The sequence below is a fragment of the Glandiceps talaboti genome, chromosome 16 (genome assembly GCF_964340395.1).
Source record: "Glandiceps talaboti chromosome 16, keGlaTala1.1, whole genome shotgun sequence".
Taxonomy (NCBI): domain Eukaryota; kingdom Metazoa; phylum Hemichordata; class Enteropneusta; family Spengelidae; genus Glandiceps; species Glandiceps talaboti.
In genome coordinates, this window is record NC_135564.1 from 17,861,781 (window position 1) to 17,883,264 (window position 21,484).

Below are 21,484 nucleotides of genomic sequence, written 5' to 3' on the forward strand. Positions count from 1 at the left end.
CCTTTGCAGCCAGTTCTCTTCAAATATTTGATGAAACATAACTGACCATATTCTTTTGACTTTGTTCCCCACAGGTGATGCAGGAAGTTGCAATGCATGCTGGGATCAGTTCTGCCTCCAACATCGAAGCAGAGAAGCGAGAAGGGCAGGAAGCACAAGTGAAAGACAACAAGACATCAACCAAAAATTCAGCATCATCACCACAAAAGAAATCCTTGTGCACAAGGTCAAATTCTTTGACTTTTGGGAATACAGACTTTTCCAATTTAACCAGTCGCTCGAATTCATACAGCTTTGGGATTGACAATCAAGTTAACCATATGTATGTCAAACGATCGTCAAACGAAAGCATCAACAGTATCACCAGTGATCCAATGGGAGCACACACACGACTGCCATATCACCGACCAGCAATTGATCATTCATTTTCCGTAGACAGTACTTTGAATGCATTGAGCAGTCATCCAGAGAAACAGTACATATATCACAATAGAATGCGAAAAATGCGGGAAGACATTGAGGGGGATATGGACACCACAATTGACTTCAGCCGCAAGTACTCTGATGAAAGTATACCTGGCAGACAGAGTCCCTCAACAGCAGAAGGATACAGACGTGAACATGTCCAAAAGCAAGCTTTCAGGAGTACCGTTACTCCTAGTCGTGAAAACTACCTCAACGTGTCTGGTCACTACGACAGAATGCTGAGGAGTGAAAGTCCTAATAAGTACAGACATACATTTGGTCAGAACAAAATGCCAATAGCAGGACAAGAAGATTTCAGTATGCAGTTTTCAGATGAAAATATTCAAGGGAAGCCATCAACTGAATTCACTGTTCAGTGCCAAGACTGCAATATGCCCCATAGACAGAGAGAAAGCATGGCCAGTGGACATATTTACCCAGAGAGTAATGTGTATCACCAACAGTACAGACCTCCAGTTAATGAACATTACCACAAAGCAGACTTTGAAACAGACAGGACCACAAACTACAGTTCTCAATACTCCGAAAGCAGCAATTCTTATGATGATCCTCATGATTTCGCATCTGATGATCAACCAACAGACTACACCCAGAAATATGCTACAGATCTTCCAAATTCCTTTGAGAGTGAGCACATGCCGCCTGATGACAGCGCTATGCAGCCAGCAGAACCTGCCGAAAGTTCTGAACCTAGTGGTCAGACCGAGGTCAGAAAGAAAGCCCATGAAGACAAACCAACCAATTATTGTGTGGAAGACACACCTGTATGCTTCTCCAGGTGTTCATCACTCAGTTCTTTGCATAGTAATGAGGCCGATGAGAATGGAACTCAAGCTGAGCAGCCAGTGTCAGCCGATCATGATCAGAAGGTGACAAGTGAAATAGAAGGAGATGCAACAGATAAATCATCTGGTACTATTGAAGAAGAGAATCGATCCATCAGTATAGGTGAAGCTTCAGGTTCTGGTACATATACTCCAGAATTAACTGATCAACATGATGGTGAAGAACGAAAAGAAGCCCAAAATGGGGAAGTTTTCATAGAAGAAACACCTCTAGTATTCAGTAGATCAAGTTCACTGAGTTCTCTCAGCAGTTTTGAATTACATTCCCTACATGACGACCGCAGTTCTGTGTATAGTAGTCACCGTGCAAGTGAAGTTGTTAGTCCGAGTGACTTACCAGACTCACCAAGTGAACCCATGCACCAGAGTCCAAAGAGAAGTGTTCCAGATGAGTCAGCAAAAGTTAAAGGCCAGGATATGGCAACTGAACCTCCAAAACCAGCATCAGATGGTATTTTACAATTTTGCACTGAAGGTACTCCTATGGGATTTTCAGGAGCAACAAGCCTAAGTTCACTAAGTTTTGAAGGCGAGGAGAAGATTCTCATGGACCCAGAACTTAAAGTTAATCAAAATGACAGTACTACTGCCACTGTTGGAACAGAATTGAATTCTTCTAGACAAGATATTGCTGATGTAGACCTGTCAGGGGAAACAACAGAAGCAGAGCAGAGTATTCTAGAAGATTGCATCTCTTCTGCCATGCCACCAAAAAAGCAGACCAGTCCGAAAAACAAAGTCAGATCAAAGTTACACAAATCACCATCAACAGCACACACCACTAAACATGTGAGTTTCAGCCAACAAGTATTCAGTCATGATGCACCACAGACTTTCTGTACTGAAGACACACCTTTGAACTTTTCAACAGCTACGTCACTCAGTGACTTGAGTATTGATGATATCGAGATCAAGCAGGGAGATGATGGCAAGATGACAATTGAAAACCCAACTGAGCTAAAACAAGCTGTTGCAGATGATCCAAAGTCAGAAAGCAGTTCAATTTTGAATGAGAACGATAGTACCATTCTGGCAGAATGCATCAACTCAGCAATGCCAAAACCAAAACCAAACAAACCAAAGGGATTTCACCTAGGCAAGAGAAAGTCTCAGAAACCAGCTGAAAAGTCTGCAGTGAAGAGAATAAGTCCAGGAAGTCAGGCAGCACCAAGACTAAGTCAGCCTCCTGGAAGTATGATGACAAAGCCAACAACTAGTATGCCATCAGTGCCTTCTGCAGCTGCTGCCCAACCAGTATTAAAGACATGGACCTCGAGCACTCCACCAGACACCATGACTTCATACTGTACTGAGGGTACGCCATTGAACTTCTCAACAGCTACATCACTTAGTGATTTGACCATAGATTCTGCTCAAGATGAAGACATAGTTAATGGCAATGCAGGTGGAGTACCTAAAAGGGAGATTCTGGAAACAAAAGAGAAACACACAATGAAAAGCACTACCACTGCTCCAACTGTCGCATGCGCTGAGCGATCACCATTTGACTCGCCTCATGCCTTTGATGTGGAAGGAACTCCCGTCTGCTTCTCAAGAAATGACTCTCTAAGTTCTCTAGAATGTGATGATGATGTTGATTTTGCTAAAGAGAAACTAGAACTGAAACAAGAGATGAAGGTTGTCAAGAAGGAAGAACCCCTTTCTGTAGAGGCCACAAAGAAAGTAATACCCAGACCAGTAATGCGGAATCCAAAGAAAACCCCTGCCAGCGTTAAGAGAGTAAATCAAAACAAGAAAATTACACAGCAAGTAGAAAGTGAGAGTCCATCTCCACAACAGCAGACAGTTACCACATACAATCCCAGACGTGTGTCTGATGAAATACCACATAACTTTGCTGTTGAGGGTACTCCAGTATGTTTTTCCAGAAACTCAAGTTTGAGCTCTTTAAGTGATTTTGAAGGTACAGGTGACTTGAATGAACCAACACCAGGTACTGCTGAAGTAACAAAGGAGAACGCTGAGCGTGTGAAAGGGAAAGAATCACCCAGATACTTTGCTGTGGAAGACACCCCAGTATGCTTCTCTAGGAACAGTTCCCTGAGTTCTTTGAGTATGGAATCACTAAACTGTGAACCAACACCAAGTGAACAGGCTCTGCTAAATGATGTTATCAATGCTGCCATGCCAAAGAGCAAGCCAAATCCTAGATCATCTGCAAAAGGAAGCAGATTACCTGCAAGACAAGGCGGTCCTAGAATTATGGGTGGTAAACAGAGAACCCCACCTGTCATCTCCCCAGTGAAAGAATCTCCTGTAGAAGTGTTTGACAATGATATAATTGTATCACCAACAGAGGGACAGTCTTGGAGAAGAGTCGAGAATGAAAGCAGAGAAGATTCAAACAGAGGACCAAATGATGATGATGAAGAAAAAGCAAACATAGAAGAGGAAGTACCAGTAAAAAGAAGACCAAGAATCATGAAACCAGGAGAGTTAAGTGCAAGACAGGTGAAACCAGAAGAAGTTGACGATGAACCTAAAGGAGTGAAAGGTGGAAAGAAAGTGTACAGAAGCCCATATAGTCAAAATAGAGCTAGCTCTGCACCAAGAATGACTACCACGACTACTCCTCCTCCAAAAACTGTGACACCATTAGGGCGCGGGACATCACCTGCCAAAAGAGGAGCATCGTCATCATCTGTTGGTAGAGGGACATCACCTGCTGGTAGAGGAATAGCAGTTTCACCCGCTGGTAGAGGAACATCACCTGCAGGTAGAGGAATGTCAGCATCACCTGCTGGTAGAGGTACATCACCTGCTGGTCGAGGGTCAACAACAACAACTACTGGTCGAGTTACAACACCATCTGGGCGAGGTACTTCACCAGCTGGCAGAGGTACATCACCTGCTGGCCGAGGGTCAACAGCAGGTAGAGGAATTTCACCCCAAACAAAAACTGGTGTAGCAGGAAGAGGTACTGGAAGAGGCAGGGCCAGAAGTGCACCTGCTACACGAACGTCAACACCAACACCAGGTTCCAGATCTAGCAGTCCACCAGGATTCAGAAGTGCAGGTACAACACCAAAATCTGGAACCCCGCCTAGGACAGCATCACCAACACCTAAAGGTAACATATCTGCAGCTAGAACTACATCTGCAGGTGCTAGGACAACTACTGCAACAACTGCATCTACTAGTGCTGCTTCCAGAACTTCAGTTGGAAAAAGTGCTATTCCAAGAACAGCATCCCCAGCAAGCAAGCAGGTCTCACAGTCACCAGCTGGACGGCCTCCGCCTTCATCATCTGCCACACGATCACAAGACTCTCCAAGGACATCTTCAGCAACAAGGACAGCAACATCGGCAAAGACTACAGCTGCGGCAAATTCAAGAACTACAAGAACAGGTATACCTAGTCGTACAACCTCCCCTGCAACAAGAACTACAACAGCAACTACTACCAGAACTGCATCACCAGCTGCCAAAGGAACAGTTGGTACCAGATCAGCCAGTCCAGCAACATCTAATAACCGATCGGCAAATTCAAGTGCTGCAGGAAGCAGATCTGCATCACCAGCAAATAGGACTAACAAAACAACTGGTACCAAAACAACAGGGAATACATCAAGACAAAGTTCATTATCTAGGGCTTCATCCAAGGATAGTGTCTCCAGTAGCATTGCTAGCAGGTCACCAAGGAATTCCATTTCATCACCTAGTCCAAAAAGCATGTCTCCAGCTACACAAAGGAGACAAAACGTGAGACCAAACACTCCAGGTGGAAGGGGCACACCAGCAAGAAGTACAACACCAGCAAGACAGAACACTGCATCACAAAACAAGGCAGGAGGAAGCAGAATTGCAAAACCAGTATCTAGACAAGCAAGTAAAGGAAATGCCCCAAACGCCGCATCAAACAGAGCTGAGGAACAGGTCGTACCAAAACCCAAACTTGTCAAACAGTCAACTTTCACCAAAGAAAGCCCCTCAAAAGTAGCTCTGAATGCTGCTGCCAAAAATGCAGGTGCTACAGCTGTCAGTGACATTTCACTACATTTAGAGGACCTTACACTTGACAGTAAAGCAAATACTCAGAGGGTCAGTCCATGGAGAAGGCCAAGTCCTACTGACTCACAGTCATCAGAACTTTCCATCAGTCCATCTAAACCAAACCCATGGAAAAAACCCAGAGAGGTAGAGAGTCCTGAAACAGAGGTATTATCACCTGTCCACAGTGACTCAGATAAGAAAGATAACAGTTCAGACAGTGGAAGTAACCAGTCTAGTCCAAGAAAAGGAAATCAGTGGAAACGCCATGTGTCAAAAAACGAGTATGATATCCCCGTCATCAATTATGGCGGGCATATATCATCACCGTCATCAGAAACAAATGGAGATAATGTCTGGGTAAAAATGGAAGACTGTCCTATAAACTCACCAACAGGGTCTAGGCCATCATCCATTAGAACATCTCGTACCGGTAGCAGTGCTAGTTCTCCAAGTGGCAGTATCCACAGAATTATTTCTCCGATATCACCAGTTGCTAATAGATCTATAGGGAGTAGTATTCAGAGTTTATCGTCATCTGAAGCTGCTTCTGATCGTTTGTGCTCACGAGAAAGTATCAACACACAGGGTGGACAGCATAGTCAGAGACGACTTCCAGGACTGAAAGAAAGACAGAATCGTTCAAACAGAACCCATACAGGTTCACCACATTCTTTCAAGGACACAACCAGTGAGAATGAAAAGTGTCAGTCTGATATATCATCCCCTTCGCCGACACGTAGGCATTCACCTAGGGGATCACCCAAGAAAAACAAGAAGAAATCAAAAAACGATTTAGGTTCAGGTTCCTGTGGGGTGGGCCAAAATAATGATTTTGATGTGCTCGTAGATGATCTGGCTGAAGGAATCCTTGGAATAGAGATGGAGCCAGAACCAGATCTCGTATCCAATAGTGATTTGGATGAGGATGAGGAAGAGGAGGAGGAAGAAGAGGAAGAGGATTTTAATTTGGAAGACGGAGGTTATGATGATGATGAATTTATTATGGCAGAACCTGAACCTATAAATGATGATGCAGTTCTACAAGAACATCCACCCCAGGAAACGCGTCAACAACGTAGACTAGAAAACAGACTTAATTCCTTTATTCTTATTAATGACAATGAAGAATTAGAAGGTGAAATTGAAGCTGAGGAAGAGATAGAAGAGTTGACCTCACCCTCAGACATGCCTTCAACTGGCTGGAGACGAAGTAGCAGTAAAGAGGAGGATGCTGAATCATCTCCACGGTTACAGAAGATGCCAGCAACCAGAAAACCTCCTCTGAGTAATGAGAAACCTGCCATTCAGACTGTGAAACCAGTGATGGTGTCACCGTTTAACTACAGTGGTCCACTGCCATCAAAGTCCAGTAGTCAGTCACCTGGTAGCCAACCATCAAGCCAACCACCAAGTCGACCTCTGAGTCCAGAGGGTACACCGACCAGACGAACCATGATTCCGAGACCAGTGGGGTTTCGGGGACCCAGACAAACAACAAACCGAAAAGGAGAGGAGATCCAAGATGAAAACACACAAAACAGCAACTCAAGAAGTTACCTTGTGACGTCAGTATGACTAGTGTAGAAGCCAAGGCATTTACTGCTTTGGCCATTTTTACAGTGTTTAAGACTTTTTGAGGTACTTTTGTGTGCCAGATCTTGCATCACAAAATCTTATGTCAGCAGAACGAAATGAGAGAAACTGAAACAGATAATTTCCCATCAGTGTTGTCACTTAAAAGATGATGATTAAAATTGTAAATTGCCAATATTCCAGTCAATATGTGCTTTTGCTACTGTTATAAAAAAGCCTTCACTCAAGTCATCAGTTTTTTTGTCAAATACTGCAGAACATTTTGCTATAAACGTAGCATGTTTTTGAGTACTTTTTTCTGTACAAAAGAATTTTTGTATACATATTCCATGACCTGTGCCATTATTTGTTAGTTTGTTAATTCTATTCACTTGTTTGTTCCACATTTTTGTTCATTTCATCAAGTCATCCATTTTTTTTTCATGTGTTTTGGGAATTTTGTGTATCGATGTATTTCGCAAGAGTTGATAGCAGTGTTGGAATGTTTGAATGTCGGATTGTATCGTGGTTAGGATGTACTGATGTTCATATAGACATTGCATCGCACAAATTAATATAAACTTGAAGAAAAAAACACTAAAATCTAATCCAGACAATCATGTCAACAAAAAAAGAACAGAAATTCCAAATGATATTTTGCCTTTTTATACATTTTTTGTGTAGTTACTAGAAAAGTAGGTGATAGAGGGCGCTCTTTGCAGTGTAGTCGGAGTACCAAAAATCATGTAGCAGTAGTGTCTAGTGTGGAAAATAGTCGTGTGTTTGAAACACAAAGTTTTGTCACTGAGAGACTTGACAGTTGTTTGAGGCCTCTGTTTTCAAGGTGTAAAAAACCCAGATGTTCAATGTTTGATTATGCATAAACGGGGGAATACAAAAGAATATTGACTACCAGAATGTACACATTTCCCTTCATAAAATTTATGATCATACCCAGTTCTTTATAAAGAAAAAAAAATAGTATTCAGTTAAACTTGTCTTTGCTATGTCTTTCCAGACTTCTTTTTATTTACATTTTTGTTTGTGTAAAATTGAAAAAAAAATATAGATTTCATAGTTATCTTTGCTGTAACATTTCTAAATGAAGATAGACTCTTTCCTTTCTGGTTTTGTTCAGTTGAGCTCAGATTGAGTACCTTTTTTTCATCTCTACAAAAGGATATTTTTCTGTATAAAAAAGATGTTGTACAACAGAAGAGCTACTGATATTGTGGGGGTTTTTAGGAACAACTAATCATGTTATAATGTTCTCCTAACAGACAGAATATCACTGTTGCTGTCAGTGTCCTACTAAGATGTCACTCCCAGAATTTGTAAGAATATTTATAATTGTAACATGTACATATAATAATAAATTGCTTCGTTGTCATGGATACATAATTTGGTTTGATTTCTGTCTGTGTGTGTGAGCATGTGATTTGCATCTGACAGTGTGTCAGTATGATTTGTGTGTTTGTGCCATGTTTACATTGTTTATGTGTAGTCTAGATGCTATCTATGGCTTCAAATCTCTTTTCATGTCTAGCTCAATGGGGTCCTGAGATGAAATTTCAAATTCAAACAAAGCTACCCACACACAGTCATTGAACATCATGTCTTTGTTACTAAGTGATCACAAAATTCTGACCAATCATAAGTTCGTGTTTTATTAAAGGTATTTACGTAATAATATGGTATATTTGTCAGCTCAGGATGCTACTTATACTTTGCGTCTCAGACCACGAAAAGTTGTTTTGTGGTCTGATTATTTACATCATTCTAACAGTTGAGCATTTACTCATTTGCACGAACAACTTCTAGTTCATGATTTCTCATTGAGCTAGATGGGCTGAACGGAGATCTTGAGATTTGAAGCCACAGATAGCATGTAGACTAGTTTATGTGTGTCTGTGTGTACATGTCAGTGTATGATGTGTGTTTGTATCAGTTTGTCTTTGTATGTGCATGTGTGTGTGTGCGTGTTATGGGAGGGGGTTACCTTGTGTCAAATGCAACTTTGTCCAAGGAGTGATATTCAGTGCAGTTGTAGAAAATCAAAGTGATTTCCAAAATTTCAGATAAATTTATTGTTTGTAAAGAAGCACTTTCATCCACCCTTGTATGTGTGGGTGATTGAAAGATGGCCACAAGGGGGCGCTATTTATCAGATTTCCTTTTTCCAGTTTGGGAACATAATGTTTAGGCTAATACACTAGAAGACAAGAAACACAAATGGAAGAAATAAAAACAGCTTGACAAATTTAGATTTATAGGTACGTTATTTATTTTGTCCAGTCAACCACATGACAGTAGAATTAGACTTGTTGGTTTTCAGATGATGCTACAGTGGATGTATAGTTGTCTATAAGAAGAAGACGGAGATCTCTAGAAGTCATCCCTGGCATTTGAAAAGAAGAGAGAGATAAAGAGTCATTTAATTTTTGATATGCTATGAGCATCACCAATACTATGACAGAACCCTAATGGCACGCGAGTGCAAGTGTGGCGTACTCGGGTATTTGCATGAGTGCTTGCAGTGTTCCCTGTGCCCATAAAGTGCAGCAGAAAACACTGCAAGCATGAGTGCAAATACCCCTGAGTATCCACACTGGAACTTGCTTGGCATGGGGTTCTGTTATTATTACATATGTTTATCTGAACAGCAAATTTCCATAAAAATCATAACGCGATTTCATGTGTAGCGAACTATCACATCCTCATTTGCATGCAGGAATGCAATTATGTTTTCGGTATTACACTGCAGTGAAAATACTACTCGTATATGTGGGCACAAAGTGCAAGTAATCTCTGGTATATATGTAATAATATCCTATTGTAATCATGATGAATAGGGCTAAAGAATGCCTCCATATGCCAACTCAATATTTAGTTTTAGCTGGATGTGACCCTCCATGAAGTCTAGCTCCAACTACATTTTTGTAGGCAATGGATAGCAAGTTGTGCTCTTCCGAGGTGAGCACTTGCTCCGATGCTGGTTTCACCTTAGACTTTCCTCCCAGTTGTAAACAACTTAAAGTTTGTGGAGAAAACTATGAACAACGAAATGATTCATTTGTAGTGTGTGCACATACAGAACTGCATCAGTTTGGAGTAATCCATGCCATGTGGTAAAACAATAGTGATTTACAACAGAAATATAGCCTACACCTAAAAGTTACAGTTACTAAGGTTTGACATTGTACTTACGTTACAACACATGACTTTCGTCTTGCCTTCAGACGCATGCTGCGTAGTTTACCATCACGTTCACTTTCAGCATCATAAAACACATCCTGTTCTTGGACATTATCAGTGACCTGGAAAGTCAAAGGTCAATTATTCATTGTAACTCGTTATCTTGGGGTATACATAATCAAGATGTATTGCTAAAACTCCAGAATATCACAATAATCAAACAATATGTCAATATGAGAAAACAAGCTTAATAAAAACAAACGATTTTATATTGTTGTCCGTTGGTGGCGCTATCCACTAAAACACGTGTACAGTCTTGCTGGTCAATATTTTGTTGATCATACAATGTTACCATACACTTGCTTTGGTTATTCTTTAGCATTGTTTGTGGGTCTATGGTTTTATAAAATATTATAATTTCTTGGTATTTTCCTTTGCCAAACTTGATACACCAGAACAAAATATGTAAAGGGCTAGAAGAGAGTGATGAACTAGCGTAACAAATAAAACATGCCACAATTTCACTATTTCTTGGTAAACTTGTAATTTACTCTATCACACAAAATTTTGCTTACTTTGTGTCCGTGGAACTTTTGAATCAACATTTCGTCTTGAACATTGGCCATAACATCCTTGACTCTTTCTTTCAAGAAATCAATTTCGTCCTGGTCCAGTTCAATTTCTCTGATTCGACGAGCTTTTTCTTCACACATGGAATGATCAGCCAGTTTTATGTTGTAACTAGAGTCATCAAAGAGAAATGACATTAGGGAGGAACCAGGAGGGTATCGTAAAACTAAGGTGATGACAAAATACTACTCTGGAAACTGAACTTTCAATTTACTAGTAAAAAATAGATACAAAGAAAAATTGTAGTTTGATACTACTCTGGCAGTTGAGGTCTATCCTAGTAAACAGAGACCGCTACTGCCGAGTAGTGTGAGCTAGATAACACAAATGGGTGGTAGTGGTGCCTTGGTGATACGAATATAATCACTTTGTGATCAATATAAAGTAAACATTAGATTCTCCAATATGTACACTACCAGATCATGTAAGTCATCACAAACATAACATCACAAACATGTGGTTCAAGTAATGTCTATGAGGAATAGAGATATGATAATTTGAGTGCAATGTGGATACAACTGTAACCTGAAAGTTCTAGGTGTTCCTTCCACTTTAATAACCCATGCAACAGTTGTCTAGAAATGCTGCTGATCAGAACATCACATTATCAATTTGGAAGGCAATAATAAACTAGCTTTGTAGGTGCCGAAAAGTCTTCTGCTTTATCACACTATCAAACTGACATACATTAATACAAAAACAAAACAAAAGTGAGTGCCTCAGATGTAGCTTCACGCAGTGCTTTATCAGTTTGTTTATGTCTGTGAAAGTTAGTGGTCTGAGATAAAACGTAGTTCTGATTGGCAGCATTTCTAGACAACTGTTGCAAGGGTTGTATAATGTACTGGATAGTGAGTGGTTATGTAAATGGACCAAAGGTTGGCCCTTTCAGACTACTGCAGCAGCTGACAAATGTTAAACATTAGATTTTTGGAACTTTGATAGCATCATGGCTTTCCATAAATTTGTCATTTCCTTCAGGTAAAGTGTTGGTTTGTGTCATTTTGTACGTCTATGTACTTACTCCCTAATCATAGCCATCATGAGTTCTTCCTTTGCTTTACGAGCCTCTTCATGTGTTGTTTCTTCCTTGATGGCCTCATCAAGCTGTCAAAGTTGGAAAGAAAATTTTTTCAAAGAAAGTTTGAAAGGAAAGAAAAAGTTTAATTCCACCAGAAAGTGAAATGCATATTACAAATTGTAAAAGTAACTTAAAGATGTGATTGCATGATTCTGATTGTAATTCACTGAAAACTAATCAAAGTTCATTGGCCAAAACTCTGTGAACTTTGACCTTACCTGAACACCTGCAAACATACGGATCATTTCTGCTTGGGTCAGTTCTTTCAGGAACATTGATCGTTTTCTCTTGCGATCATATGCCATATTAGGATCTTTACAAATACTGCTACGTCGACGCTTCTCTGCTTCTTCCTGCATTTTAGGAATGATATAAAAATGTACATTTTAATGTCAGGATAATGTATACATCATTTCAGATCACAAAAGTTTTTACACTGTAATAAAGTAGATAACTGTAGCAAATGTTCGAGGAATGTGCACAACATTCTATACCCCAAAAGACCTCTCCTTAACTGGCGCCCTCTAGCGTTACAAGAGAGCACTGATTAAGGTCAAAGGTGAACCTCTTTGAACAGTGCCTTGTATTCTTTTTTCTACCGTCAGTTTTGACAAATTCTAACCAATCTCATGTATGAGAACAATACCTGGCTACTATTTCTGACCAAAACACTTGTATCTCACTCATTATGCAACTACAAAATTGCATCCATAGAGGGCGTCATTTTATGGAAAGGTCCATTTCACGACACTCTACAAAATCCAACACTTTTTCCAAAATATTGACTCAGCCATGACAGGATGAACATACAACTTACAGAGACTTGAAGTTTGATTAAATTAGAAGCCCTGTTAAAACTTGAGACAAAGGAATCTTTAATATCTTTGTATCTATCATCAATATCATGATCCTCTTCATTTCGCACATCCTGTAAAAAAAAATTAAAAAACTATTTTCAACAAACAGACAGTAGGAATTGTTTATGTGACACTCATTTATAATAGATGGCTCCTAATCAAATCAGGGCAGCCTTTTTTTGATGATGCATGATCACAGATTTCTTAAGAAGAGTTACACATGATGCAAGAAAATTTATCAATCATTGCTTGTAACACCTAATAAAAGATGACAACCAAGTGCGTACACACACACACACACACACACACACACACACACACACACACACACACACAGACAGACAGACAGACACACACAGACAGACACAGACACACACACACACATACACACACACATACATACACACACACATACACACACACACATACATACACACACACACACATACATATACATATACATACATACACAGACACACACAGACACACACACATGCTCCCTCCCACCACCACACACACACAGCTATTATAGACACCTACATCTAACTCTGCCCATGCTGACATCAGATCATCCTGTACTGAAACCCACTGTACATTAATATCAGCCATCGCCTTGACAACAGCTTTAAATTCTTTATCAGTTTCTTCCTGTGGAAGAGAAAGAAAAGCATTTTCATTTACGTCAAAATTAATAGTATGAAATATTGACAATTGGAGAGAAATGAAATGTCAGGAGGTGATCTGACTTTGTAAATATTGACACTCCTTATTAATCACATACAAGTGTGTTATAAGAATGCTCACAACCAATCTGATAAAATCTGATGTGGTGAATATTACAAGATTTCTTTATTTGCCTTTATTTTCTTTTGTTTATTATTATTTTTTTTCTTCAAATTTTGTTGTTCTTGGAGTGAGCACCTTCTTTCTACATCTGAAGGAGGCACTCACCCCAAGAACAACAAAATTGAAAACAAACAACAAACAAAGAAAATAAACGTAAATAAAGAAATCTTGTCATATTCACTTCACCACATCAGATTGGCCCACAACAACAGACCTGTCATTGAGGCAGGTCCAAGTACTATTGTATGTTTTTAATTAAAATTAATTAATTAATTTATTTATTTATTTATTTATTTATTAATTAATTAATTAATTTATTTATTTATTCATACTCATTCATTATTTATTTATTCATTCATTCACTTATTTATTTGAGGTCTACACGATTACCCCATTTACAGACAATCAAAAGAGTTTTTACATATATTTTGTATTGGTTGTTGTTTTAACCACTGTTCTGTGTAATTCTTTTCATCTCATTGTAATTCCTTTAATTTGACTATAACTTTAATAAAGCCGAAGTCTGTCTCATTTATGGTGAGGAAACATGACAAATTTAACAAACAACTAATTTGACATCCTTTACCCGGTCACCATGTATCATTGCATCCATGATTGACACCCTTCTCTCTCGTTCTTCCTCCATCTGTTCCTCCAAATCCATTTTATTACTATTCCAAATCAATTCTGCCTGTGCTTCATCTTTTAATTCTTCTTGAACTAAAATGTCTGCCTTTATCTTCTTTTTGTGTTCTTCCTGTGAAAGTACAAAAAATCATGATTGACTAAATGGAGAACTCTATTCAGATTTAAGACAAGGTTTGCACACTTGCTAACATGCCAATGTATGCTCAAAACTATCAAGGCTTTCCCAGTCAGTCCATGGTCTATTATCGAGTCTGCACGCTTGACAATGCATAGCACCACAGACAAGTGATAACACCTGTCAAGGCTTTCCCAGTCAATACACAGTCTATACTGGAACTATCAAAGCTTTCAAAGTCAGTCCCCTGGCTATTCTAGAGTCTGCACACTTGCCAATGCATAGCACTTGTAGGCTTGAGTCATTATCCTGTTGCACCACAGTTGATACAGTCTATTCATTGAGTCTGTACATAAAAGTATCACCGACTGGGTGATACTTCCAAGGTCTGTACAACATTTGTATATTTGAGTGTGTCACAGAAAATCTCGTCTCCAGTGGGATTTCAACAAAAAATGAAAAAGTATGAAATTACAAAAAATTTCAATAAATGAAATAAACTACAAGAAATGGTGTATTTATACCTGATTTACAGCAATGGCATTCTTGAATTCATTATTTAGTGGTTGTAATGTAATGGACGCCCTCTTTCTTGTCTGGTCCTCCTCCTGCATTCTCCTCGCTTGCTCAATGTCCAATGACCTGTAACAATATCATGTAAAGTATGAATATATCAAAAATAGCACATGACGGTACACTTTGTTGCAATATTATCAAATCTCACAGCATCAACATACTGTCAACCATACAAAACCCTGCCCGTTCTACACTCAGACAGAGTAAGGATGCCCAATTTAGTCAATTAGCATACTCATACCCCAATTTGCAATTCATGAAGTTTATTTTAACACCTTTAAACCAGAAGTACAACTTTCAGACTGGCATCTTCCAATGGTTCAGAGAAGTTTCTAAGCTGTTCTATTAATTAACACTACTCCTACCACTGTGTTGGCTTCATCTTATCTAAGCTCTGATTGGCTGCCTGATCCTGATATCATTTTAGTAAAGATTTTGTCAACATTTGCAGTGATTGGCATGACATGTGAAATTCAAGCATTATTCCTGATGAAAACATGCTAAACCTATCTGGGGTACGTGTTTTGTAAGTTTCCACACCATAGCACTGTGCTGCCTACAAAAAGCACATTCTGGGGGAGGGCACACTAAAGTAACACCCTCTCTTGGGCATAATAAATCCTTACACAGACGAAAACTGCAACAGATGTGTGAACAAATCTCCTGATTGCTAAATTTGGAGAAAAAACATTGCTAACAATAGGGATTGTGATGACTGTTAATACCTGAGCTGAGGGGCAGTAGCTGATCATTCATGCCCCCTAGGTCAGTCATACAATTCTTTCGGTCAACAGAAATGGTTGATTTTCATAAGCAACATGGTATTGAAAGACTTACTCATGAACAGCTTGATTTGATATGGTTAACCCCCCCCCCCCCACTCCCTTGCCCCCTCTCTCCCTCCCTCCCCTCCCAACAATGTGTACAATGACTTACTTATGGACAGCTTGAATTGTGAGTCTTCTTGTAGATCTCTCTAGACAGCGATCTGTAGGGAAGTCTACATCCCAGTGTTTGCCATTATAGAAATGTTCCAGACTTCCGTCCACAGGTGTATTACGTAAAGTACCAAGCTGTAGGATGTAAGAACAGTACTGGTCAATAATTTGTAATTGTACTCTGAGAGTAAATGTCTTTTTTCTTCTTCAAAAAATACACCTTGATTACGAACAAGTTTGTCTCTTGATTTTAGCATGGATGTATACATTTATGATTTTAGTAAAGTGCATCCATAAATAATTATGTTCAGGAATATACCATTAGTTAGCTGCAGTGTCTATTAATGTCAATATTTATACATTCCCTATTGACCATTCTCATAAACGAGAGTTTATTTTCTGACGATGTGTCTTTGTCTGTCTTAGACAGTGCCGTAAGAGAGGCAGTGGTTTACGATTATAACGAGTCAAATTTCCAATATCTCAGTTAAGTTTCTTTTCTCTTACATTTTATTGATCTTCTGTATAAACAATACTTTTAAGCCATGTAAGCAATAGTTTGGAAATTAAATGATTTATTAACGTAATTAAGCATTCACTCTCATTTTTTGTGTGTATCCATAATATTTACCATGAGATAATGATATCATGTGTAATGCTCTAAGAATATACACAAACTGGAAACAATTGTATAGTTTTTTTATTTTAAATATTTCGTGGTTCAACATATTCAAATGCATACACACATATATACATTCCTACAGCTCATGCACACACAGACACATAGACACAGACACACATGCATGTGCACACACATACACACACATACATACATACATACATACATACACAGATACACAGACAGACAGACAGACAGTCAGTCAGTCAGACAGACACACACACACACACACACACACACACAGACACACACACACAAAAACACACACACACACACACACACACACACACACACACACACACACACACACACACATTAACAATTTCCTACCACATAGTGTCCTGGATGTCTTTTAATCCCAACTTTTACTGCACGTTGATGAGCTTCGTTAATAACTCTTTCAGAATCATTCATCATATAGTCTTTTGGCCTTTCATCGACATCAAAGTCGGAATCTTCGCCTTCGGACTGCTGCATATATCATTGCAAGAAAAAAAAATATTTCTATAAATACCATAAACACCATATACATGTATAAACAATGTGAATTGACAATAGAATCTTCAATACTATTCTATTTGCACATTAGATTATCTTAAAATATTTTTTTAAAATTCACCAAATACTCGCAATGTATGTTTATGTCATGCAGGTTGTATTTCACCTACCGATCCACCCGGCATTTTGTCTATTTTCACACAGCAACTCTCATAGACGTACACCGATTCCGATATTTATTCCGTCTAGTTCGCTAAATGACATCACAATGGGAGCTTGACTACCCAGAATGCGTAGCGAGCTTACAAACTCGCAAACTTTTGCGAAGTCACGTTTCGTTTCTCGCGTTATGCGAGAAAATAATATCCAAGATGGCGGCTCACGCGGAAGGCCATTCACAACAAGCATCGAGACCAAATCTGACAATTGATTTAGCGAAAAAGGAAAAGTAAGTGATTTTTGTTGGTGTGTTATAGTGATCCTTAAGGAAACAATTTTATCGTTTTGATAGAGGGGGTGGCTAGATTTTAGCCTCGCTTGATAGGAACGGGATTTAAAAGACCGTCAGCTGTGCTATCCATATGCCATATGGATTCCATAGTACACACACAGGGCGTCGTGTGTTCTACTGTTGGCGATGCGATATGCATCTCAACCAATCTCACTGATTAGTAAGATTTGACAGCTTACAATTCGAGTTTACTGTTACCATCTGTAGTCTATAATATACATTTATCTGTCATTGGTAAAATGAGCCGAGCTTACAAGCACATAGTCCTGCTTGCATACGGAGGAATTCGGGACTCGATTCTGACAATTGTCCCTCCCCGGTCATGGGTGTTTAGAGTCAAGTCAGTAATACAGACTCGTGCACCGTCATGTAAGCAGGACTAACAAGCACAGTACCAATTTATCGTATAATTTATAAAACGAAATGATCTATTCGTTAATTCGTTGTGTATGTAACGTTAGACATTATTCCCTGAATTATTTTTCTTTACTCGGTCAAAGAAAATGTGAGCGATACTCAGAGGCAAAGACGAGCAATGACAAGCCCTGGCCCCTAAATAATGATTATTTTCCGTCAGAATGATTGAATTTGAAGAAAAGATATTGGGGAACAATAGAATTAAATCTGTGCACACATAATTTATCTTTTTTTTTAAATGGTGACTGAATGTTTGACGTATAATTCAAGCAGTGCATAAAGATTGATGTATATGTGTATTGCTGTGATGTAGGGTGACCAATATTGGTTATTCAAACACATTCTACTTGATAGAAGAAAGTTTGTCATTTTGTACCACTCTTATAAATTTTGAATATATTGAACTTATGTAAACAATACTGATGCAGAGAAATCCACTATGAGAACAGTATACAGTATAAAAAGTGAACTTGACACACAAATGCACACAGTCTGCAGTTACCAATATAATGTGAAGTACCAAAATAACTATACAGTATACTATGAGCAGTACACTATAGTGTAGAGACATCAAGAAAAGAGGTGCTAGTAATATTATGAACAAGGCTGTTGCTTTTATTTTGTGTTTATTGTATGTATTTATTTACAGATGGATATGTATTTACCCGGCATATATAAACAGTAGAAGATCATTGGCAGAGGGTAGAAGGATTGCTAAAACCAATGCAGTTGAAAACCCTACAGTTCATGAAATGAAAGATGTCTTACTAGCAGCTGGAGTTTTACTAGGTGTAGAGGTGTGTACAGTGTACTTTGCCATGTCAGACTCAATTCAGACATAGTTGTCTAGTCCCTCCATACTGTCGACAGTTCCATAGAAAATAACTGTATACACTGTCACAGTGTTTTTGCTTTAATAGGTTGGGGAATCCCAGTAACATGAAGGGGGAATATAGTAAAACTGTTATAGTTTCCAATGCATTGTATATCATTTTGGTGGGGAACCCTGGTAAATGACAGGGGAACTAAGCAGATTAGATGTACTTACCATCCTCAGCAAAAACAGTGATAGGGGAATTCAGGTAGATTTTACCTACTTACCACCCGTAACAAAAACACTATACAAGTGTAGGTGAAAAACACATGAAATGCCGCATCCAACAGTCATCAAATATTGATGTTGATCAAATACCTGTTTTAAAACTAATATGAGTCAAATTGCCTTGGTTAGATTACTAAAAAAGTAATGGTAATATTTGGAGATATCCAAAATGGTTTTATCGTACACATCTATTTTTTGGAAGTAGTAAAGGTATTCCCCACTTCTTGGTATTTTTTCCAACTGACAGGTATGATTGGACAGTCATGATAGTGTTTGTAAAATGAACAATTGATGCCAATATTTTAACTGTAGGGTGTGTGCCATTTCAGAGATCTATGTCTTCACCTTAGTTCAACAATCTGCGTATGACAGTTTACTGTAATAAGTATATACCAGGGGTATATTCCTAGGACCTGGCAGGATAGAGTGTAAGATGAAACATTGAGAATTAAAGATCATATAATACTCAGTTCTGCACCCTGTCCACAAGCTTAGCACTCTTAATGTTTTGTTTCAGGTCTGTACCCAAAAATAGAAATTGTAAACACACTTGATACCAAAACAATATAAGAGTACATTGTAATTCATGATGGCAGTAATTTTCTGATATAAATTTAACCGATGTGAAAAACCTCTAGACTGTAAGATACGTTGTGACGTTTCGCCCTCACCGGCCTCCTCTCACACTAGGGGTTGGCCGATGTTTGAGGGCGCCCCGTCACGGCGTACCTTACAGACTAGAAAACTTCTAGATTCAAAAAATCAATTATTCATTTGTTGTTGATTTCAGAATAAAATGTATCCAAGGGATCCTAATAGAGATGTTGTCTATAGAGGGCGGCTTAGAATCAAAATGTTAAAAGAAGATGGAACGCCTTTATATGAAAAATTTCAAAACAGTAAGTTGGGTATTTTCTTTCTCTGAAGGCTTGGGTAGAAGTCATTACTACGAAGACAACGATCAAAATACAGTATTACTGGTAGATTGTAGATGGTTTTGTCCTGTGAGAAATGTTTCAATGAAATTTATGCAAAGATGTAAATATCTATCTGTCCACATCCTGGAAGGTTAGAGGTTGCAATGTGAATGCTTTAATCCTATGTGCTTACAGAGACTGCAATGGATTGTATGCTCCCCATGGAGTTGAGAAAGATATACAGAGCCATAGCATTGATATAAGTCTGTGTCTAGGGTAATAATTGTGCAAGGCTAAGAACATAACAATCATTGTGGAAGTGCTGTATAGATGTATAGTTCTATTATTATTATTGTTCTTATTTAAAGTGGGGATTTTTCAAAAATCTTGCTCCTGATGAGTTTTCAAAACTCTGGCTACAGGTCTTACACACCGTGCCAAAAATACTGTAGGTAGTTGTTGTTCATTCATTTTAGATTTGAATGTATCTCACAATCTGTTTTAATACATAATATACATGTGTGTTTGTTTTTTGTTTTCAGAAAAATCCATTTTATTATATTTGGGTGAAACTATTCCAAAGTTGAAAACCAGGACACAGAAACAAAGTGGATCAGACTCGGGAGGTCAAGGTCAAGGCAAGAAAAAGAAGAAGAAAAGATAAAAGTATAGGAACCATGAATTGTTTTAGTAAAAATAGTGACAGTGTAGAACTTGTCAGTCTATGAAGATGATGCTAAATTATTTCACACTTTGGGTAACAGACAGTTTCTGTGTGGATGTATGATTCAGTGTTACTATGGTTTCTAGTATGAACACTTTACTGGGGACACATATGGCTTTTTTATGAGTGAGACAACATAAGGAGTAATTGGATATGAGATTAACAAGGCTGACCAGTCATTTGATTGCACATCCAAGGTATAGTACATGTTGCATACAGACCAAATACTTCAGCTTGAAATTCTTCTAATAGCCAGAACTATTTTAGGGTATCTGAAAAGATAATGGGGTGGGGGTGTTTTGGGGTGTGTTTTTTTTTGTGTTTTTTAAGGGGGTGGTGTTAAATTAAAATCATAAGAAAGACTAGTTTTCATTCATTTTAAATGCAGCCAGATATAGCATTTCACAAGATACACTCATTCTGTACAATTGTAATAATGAAATATTTCAACACAGAGGGCGCTATTCACTCAGAGGCATTCTAAAATATTTGTAGGTTGTGAAGTAAATTATAATGTATGAAATTGCTTAACACAGATTTTTTAAATGTCATACATTCAAAGCTTAGTGTAGATTTGATTACAAATGAATATATAATTTATAAAATATACCCAAGTTTAGTTTTATGTTTAACGACCACCCCAGTTTATCACATACTAGTAACATTGCAACTAGATGAATGTTTGTCAAGAGTCTGAGAAGCAACATTTATTTTGACAAATACTGTATGAACCCCTAGTGTGAAAGTACTCTTTACCATGTTGAAAACAAAGGCTGATACTGCAAGAACTGTTGATTCAGTCTCACAAATAATACCATTACACTGAATAAAAA

General features: G+C 38.5%; 2 protein-coding genes across 2 annotated transcripts in view; both read left to right on the plus strand.

Annotated features, from left to right (window-relative positions):
• The window catches only part of LOC144447268 (adenomatous polyposis coli protein-like), an 88,901-nt gene extending 80,596 nt beyond the window's left edge, over positions 1 to 8,305 (plus strand). Inside the window, exon 12 of the mRNA XM_078137185.1 lies at positions 75 to 8,305. Coding sequence (XP_077993311.1) covers positions 75 to 6,920 — 6,846 coding nt within the window. The 3' untranslated portion in view covers positions 6,921 to 8,305. The remainder of the gene's footprint in view (positions 1 to 74) is intronic.
• Positions 8,306 to 17,346: 9,041 nt separating this feature from the next.
• On the plus strand, positions 17,347 to 21,484 carry LOC144447511 (signal recognition particle 19 kDa protein-like). Its single transcript, XM_078137555.1, has 4 exons — positions 17,347 to 17,428; positions 18,558 to 18,705; positions 19,801 to 19,909; positions 20,470 to 21,484. The coding sequence occupies exons 1-4, from the start codon at positions 17,352 to 17,354 to the stop codon at positions 20,589 to 20,591; spliced, it is 456 nt and encodes a 151-aa protein (XP_077993681.1). The 5' UTR covers positions 17,347 to 17,351; the 3' UTR covers positions 20,592 to 21,484.

Bases quoted from the DNA above. Each gene is read 5' to 3' on its own strand.
- LOC144447511 (XM_078137555.1), top strand. From the start codon at position 17,352: ATGGCGGCTCACGCGGAAGGCCATTCACAACAAGCATCGAGACCAAAT. The intron at 17,429-18,557 runs GTAAGTGATTTT...ATTTATTTACAG, and splicing joins GATTTAGCGAAAAAGGAAAA to ATGGATATGTATTTACCCGG. The intron at 19,910-20,469 runs GTAAGTTGGGTA...TTTTGTTTTCAG, and splicing joins ATATGAAAAATTTCAAAACA to AAAAATCCATTTTATTATAT.